The sequence below is a fragment of the Poecilia latipinna genome, unplaced genomic scaffold, assembly GCF_001443285.1.
Source record: "Poecilia latipinna isolate Pla-1442-1.1 unplaced genomic scaffold, P_latipinna-1.0 Scaffold199, whole genome shotgun sequence".
Classification (NCBI taxonomy): Eukaryota; Metazoa; Chordata; class Actinopteri; order Cyprinodontiformes; family Poeciliidae; genus Poecilia; species Poecilia latipinna.
Genome location: NW_015112815.1, coordinates 457,160 through 462,555, shown reverse-complemented (window position 1 = coordinate 462,555; position 5,396 = coordinate 457,160). Strand labels below are relative to the sequence as shown.

Here is a 5,396-nt window from a genome sequence, read left to right as displayed (position 1 = left end):
CTTAATGTTTTATCATTTCTGCACATTTATCACAAAGAGATTGGAATAAAGGTGGAATCTGGGTGGCGTAGATCAGGAGAATGTGGTGGTCTAAGCCTGAAGAAGTACAACTGTAGGAGAAAAATAAGCAAAAACAGAAGCAAAACTTCACATGCTAATTCATGTGATTAATAATTTAAAGAGCAGGTCATCATTGCCTTTGTGAGAACATTAATAACATGGCATCATTTTTTTTTATTTAGTTGTGTTTTGCAGGATAAAGATGAGGAGATAAAAAAGTTAATTGTCTAAATGATAATAAAGCCCTTTGCGTTAAACATCTACCTTAAGTGGCTCACATATTACTATCCAGCAGGTGTCTAAAAGTTTTAAACAAAGGCTTGGAAAAGTATTCATACCCCATTTGTCACATTATAACCACAAAACTGCATGTAATTTGTCCCAGCACTGTTCAATCCATGACCTCAAAATAGAAAGAGAATGGCACAACTTCAGACCTCTCAAAACATTGCAGCCAGATATGTTCAATTCAGTCATACTGGACCTAAGTCCTCATGTAGAAAAGATTGGGCAGGGGATTTTTTTTTATTAGCTTTATTCTTCTTATTAAAAAATAAGTAAATAAATAAATAGAATGCACAATTAGGTAACAGCAACCAGTTCTCATGTATGCAACAATAAAAAAGTGCAATCTGCAGAAGTCATTGGCATTTAATAAGTTGTCCATCTGCCCCATTTTTTGTTTTGTGGGCTAAAACATTCATGAAATAGTTTGTAGCAGCAGTAATGGTGGAAAATGACACAATATAAATCTGAGGGACTGAATAAAGACACACGCAACACTTTTTAAATAATTCATTTTTTTTAAGTAACAACTATCAATTTAAAAACAGTTCACAAGGCATGGATATCTACAAAAAGAAGTATAAGACAAGCTCTTGTTTTTGCTGTGATTTGAATGAGTAAAACGAACTCATTCAAATCAGTTTATTAAGTCGCATCTGTTAGATTTGCAACATTTGGGAAACACCGGTGTTTTATTCACTCTGTGGACGCGCGTGTTCTCCCCCACTCTGTGACTGTCGACGCTTCCTCTTTAATGTGAACCACTAAGGACGGGAGAGTCGGGGAAGAGGGAGCGCAGAGGGAAAGGGCGAGGCGCACAAGAAGCTTTTAGTATGCGCTGCAATGCCCAACTGCAGCCCACTCATCTCAACTATGGTGAATTACGGTGAAATATGAGAAATTAGAAGGCGAGCCGGCGGTTCAAAAACAGATGGTCGTGATGAAAAAAAACCCATAGCCGCTGTTGTTGTTGGTCAAACCAATGCTGAGACGGACAGATGCCAAGGAGCAGAAGAACGACCGGAAGGCAACTCAAAAGAAGAAACTAACTGGATAAAAATTCATGCGTCTGCGCAACAAGACAATCCCGGTGAATTCCTGCATGCCATTAGCCTCTGAAGCAATCCTGTAGTACGAAGATAATGCTATGCTGCTTTGTTTAGTGCATGAAGATTGTTGTGGCTGTCCTTCCAAACAGGATGGCTGCAAATGGCTTGAGCATGTCTGGCACCTGTCGTTCCAAACTAATCCGACTTTACCGAACAAGATGCCGTTAAATGTATGATAATCCCAGTGCATGAACCTGGCTGGCTGCTTTATTTTAAAAGTCACGGAGAAAACGTACGTTATAGCGATTAAATACGTCGTCGGAGGATTTCGTGTCCATGGAATGGGTTGTGAACATAAAGCATCCGCTTGTTATGCGCATCACTTGTTATTTTTCATGGATATTTCCTATCAGAAAAAAAAAAGATGGTGAAATGTGCATGGGGTTGGCTTTTAAAAAAATCACAATTCAAGACCTAAAAGAGATACAAAGCCCCCTCGGGGCGAAACATGTCTGAGGATCAAACAGGTGATTGCGCCTTACATATTTGCTGAAGCATGGAGGTGTCTGAATAAAAATGCTGCCAGCAGCGCTTCCCACTCAGGCTCCCTTCCTCGGCGCCTCTGCTGATAAGAGGTTGCAGAGGATCACCTTGGCTGTTGCCGCCTGTCGCGTCCGCATGTTATTCTGAAGAAAACAGAGGTCCGCTTTTGCTGATGACTGCATTTTCAAATTATCTTATAAGAGAAGTCGCCTTTCCCAGCATAACCTTGCCAGACAGTTTCAGTCAGTAGTACTTTTTGCCCAGCATGTTTCTGTTGGACGCAGAGGGGAGGAGAGGGTAGATCCAGCATCCTCACACCTTGTCCCCCCCTCCTGTAGTCCCACTGCCGCCTTGATGCAGAGGCAGAGTCATCTGGGGACTGATAACCCTTCAAAAACGAGCCCGTCTATCAGAGGGGGCTTACTTTGGACCAAACTCATCACCTGAGCCATTGTCATCAAGGTATATTATTGTTAAAAGACAAATAGGCTTAAGTTTCAGATTGTATTCAGGAATACTGATTTAAACTTCATAACAGGCTTAACATCTTAAAGGTAACATGAACTACCTCCCAAATGTAGTTGAAATATAAAGCAATAGAAACTTAAATTCCTTCGTTTTTAGAAAAATGCCAGTCACATGTATAATCTGAGCATCCACCTTTGAGAATGTGAGAAGCACTCAACTTTTAATCAGATCTGCTTGTTGTAATTTCACCCTGTAAAATTGGATACAGCATTATGGTGAGAATATTGATCCTGCAGGGTGCTTATGTGAGAGAGAACTCCTAACCTAATATTTAAACCCAGCAGAGTCACGGAGACTCCTGTTGTTCAACCCCAGTCCCTAATTCTTCTTTACTTGGCAGTATCTACTCCTTTGCTTTGTGTTTGTCGAAATCTACACAACACACTTGAAGGTAGTTTGTCTTTGTAGTGATTTAGTATCTGAAAAAAATGAATTCAGTTTGAATGTTACCATTTATTTCATGTAATACGAAATACAGTGTTGAACAACAAGTGGTTACATTAATATTGCAGCCTTCCTCTCCTCTCTGTCCTTTTAGCTTTTTGCAGGCAGAGGTGCCTGTGCCCGATCCCATAAGTGCAAAGAAGGTTCACATCCAGCCCACTGTGGCCCCATCCTGTCTGAAAGCTGCAGGCCCCATCTTCCTCCACCATGAAGGTTGCCACCAGCGACCCTGCAGATGAAGCAGCGACGCACTCAGGTCAGCCTCATGACCAGTATGACCCAGAGCCAGACCATGAGTGTTGCGAGAGGGTTGTCATCAACATTTCAGGCTTGCGCTTCGAGACGCAGCTGAAGACCCTATCTCAGTTTCCAGATACACTGCTGGGGGATCCCAAGAAAAGGATGAGGTATTTTGATCCCCTCCGGAATGAGTACTTCTTCGACCGGAACCGGCCAAGTTTTGATGCCATCCTGTATTACTACCAATCTGGTGGGAGGCTTCGCCGGCCTGTCAATGTGACTCTGGACATATTTTCTGAGGAAATCCGATTTTATGAGTTGGGTGAGGAGGCTATGGAAATTTTCAGAGAAGATGAAGGTTTTATAAAGGAAGAGGAGAGACCGCTGCCAGAAAATGAGTTTCAGAGACAAGTGTGGCTTCTGTTTGAATACCCAGAGAGCTCGGGTCCAGCTCGAATTATTGCCATCATTTCCGTCATGGTGATTCTTATATCGATTGTAAGCTTCTGCCTGGAAACACTGCCACTTTTCCGAAGTGAAGATGAGGAGATGTACAATTACCCGCTGCATTCCATGTCCAACTCCACCTCTACATACGACCCCTCGACATATTTTACAGATCCTTTCTTCATTGTGGAGACCCTCTGTATCATCTGGTTTTCTTTTGAGTTCCTCGTTCGATTTTTTGCCTGTCCAAGCAAAGCTGGATTTTTTGGTAACATTATGAACATCATAGATATTGTGGCAATCATTCCATACTTCATCACCCTGGGCACAGAGCTTGCGGAAAGGCCAGAGGATAGCCAGGCTGGCCAGCAGGCCATGTCCTTGGCCATCCTCCGTGTCATCCGTCTCGTGAGGGTGTTTCGCATCTTCAAACTCTCACGTCACTCTAAGGGTCTCCAAATCTTAGGACAGACACTGAAGGCCAGTATGCGTGAGCTGGGCCTCTTAATCTTTTTCCTGTTTATTGGTGTAATTCTCTTCTCTAGTGCTGTCTACTTTGCAGAAGCAGACGAGCCACATTCACAGTTTAGCAGCATCCCTGAAGCATTTTGGTGGGCAGTGGTTTCCATGACCACTGTAGGCTACGGAGACATGGTGCCGACCACTATCGGAGGAAAAATTGTGGGCTCTCTCTGTGCAATCGCTGGTGTGCTGACTATTGCCTTGCCCGTGCCTGTCATTGTATCAAATTTTAACTATTTCTACCACAGAGAGACAGAGGGTGAGGAACAAGCGCAGTATCTGAATATCCCAAGTGTGCCTAAAGGCAATTCTGCTGATGATCTGAAGAAGAGTGGTCGAAGTGGGAGCGGATCCACCCTCAGTAAGTCTGACTATGTTGAGATCCAGGAGCCCGTTAACCACAATACTGAGGACTTCAGACCAGAGGGCAAAAATACAGGAAACTGCACTCTGGTCAATACTAATTTCGTAAATATCACTAAAATGCGAACAGATGTATAATGTGACTTGCAATGGAAGGTCAAACATTGTGAGTATTGCAGAAAGATGAATTTATGTCTCCCTCTGCTCATGAATTATAGTACCAAGGATAAAAACGCAGAACAAGGTGAGAGCAAGATGAACTCACACAAACAGTAGATGGAGAAGACCTCGTGTTCTCCTATCACACAGAATAAACAGTGCACTTTCCAGAACTGCCAGTCATCTTGTTTAGGACATTCTCATGTCTGCATGGAGTTAGTCTTATACAGTAGAAATAGTTTGTAACAGTGGTTGTCCTGCTTGCATCAGTAGCCAACTAGTAGCCTAATAAATAATAATTCATTATTGCAACAAAAAGGGACCAGTAGTACAGGTCCCTCTAAAAAAATTTGCATATTGTGATAAAGTTCATTATTTTCCATAATGTAATGATAAAAAATAAACTGTCATATATTTTAGATTCATTGCACACCAACTGAAATATTTCAGGTCTTTTATTGTTTTAATACTGATGATTTTGGCATACAGCTCATGAAAACTCAAAATCCCTGTCTCAAAAAATTAGCATATTTCATCCGACCAATAGAAGAAATGTGTTTTAATACTGCATTCAATGCGGCGTGGCATGGAGGCAATCATCCTGTGGCACTGCTGAGGTGTTATGGAGGCCCAGGATGCTTCGATAGCGGCTTTAAGCTCATCCAGAGTGTTGGGTCTTGCATCTCTCAACTTTCTCTTCACAATATCCCACATATTCTCTATGGGGTTCAGGTCAGGAGAGTTGGCAGGCCAATT

General features: G+C 42.3%; 1 protein-coding gene across 2 annotated transcripts; it reads left to right on the top strand.

Moving 5' to 3' along the window:
* The first annotated feature begins 945 nt into the window (after positions 1-945).
* kcna2b (potassium voltage-gated channel, shaker-related subfamily, member 2b) lies at positions 946-5,057 on the top strand. Of its 2 annotated transcripts, XM_015031174.1 has the most exons (3): positions 946-1,435; positions 2,276-2,399; positions 3,004-5,057. In XM_015031174.1, exon 3 carries the CDS (start codon positions 3,117-3,119, stop codon positions 4,617-4,619), a length of 1,503 nt encoding a protein of 500 aa, XP_014886660.1. In that variant the 5' UTR covers positions 946-1,435; positions 2,276-2,399; positions 3,004-3,116; the 3' UTR covers positions 4,620-5,057. The 2 variants fall into 2 exon arrangements, with proteins under 2 accessions (XP_014886660.1, XP_014886661.1); XM_015031175.1 differs by lacking the exon at positions 2,276-2,399.
* The last annotated feature ends 339 nt before the right edge of the window (positions 5,058-5,396 follow it).

What these genes read in the sequence shown, in the direction of transcription:
- kcna2b (XM_015031175.1), top strand. Translation starts at nt 3,117, where the DNA reads ATGAAGGTTGCCACCAGCGACCCTGCAGATGAAGCAGCGACGCACTCA.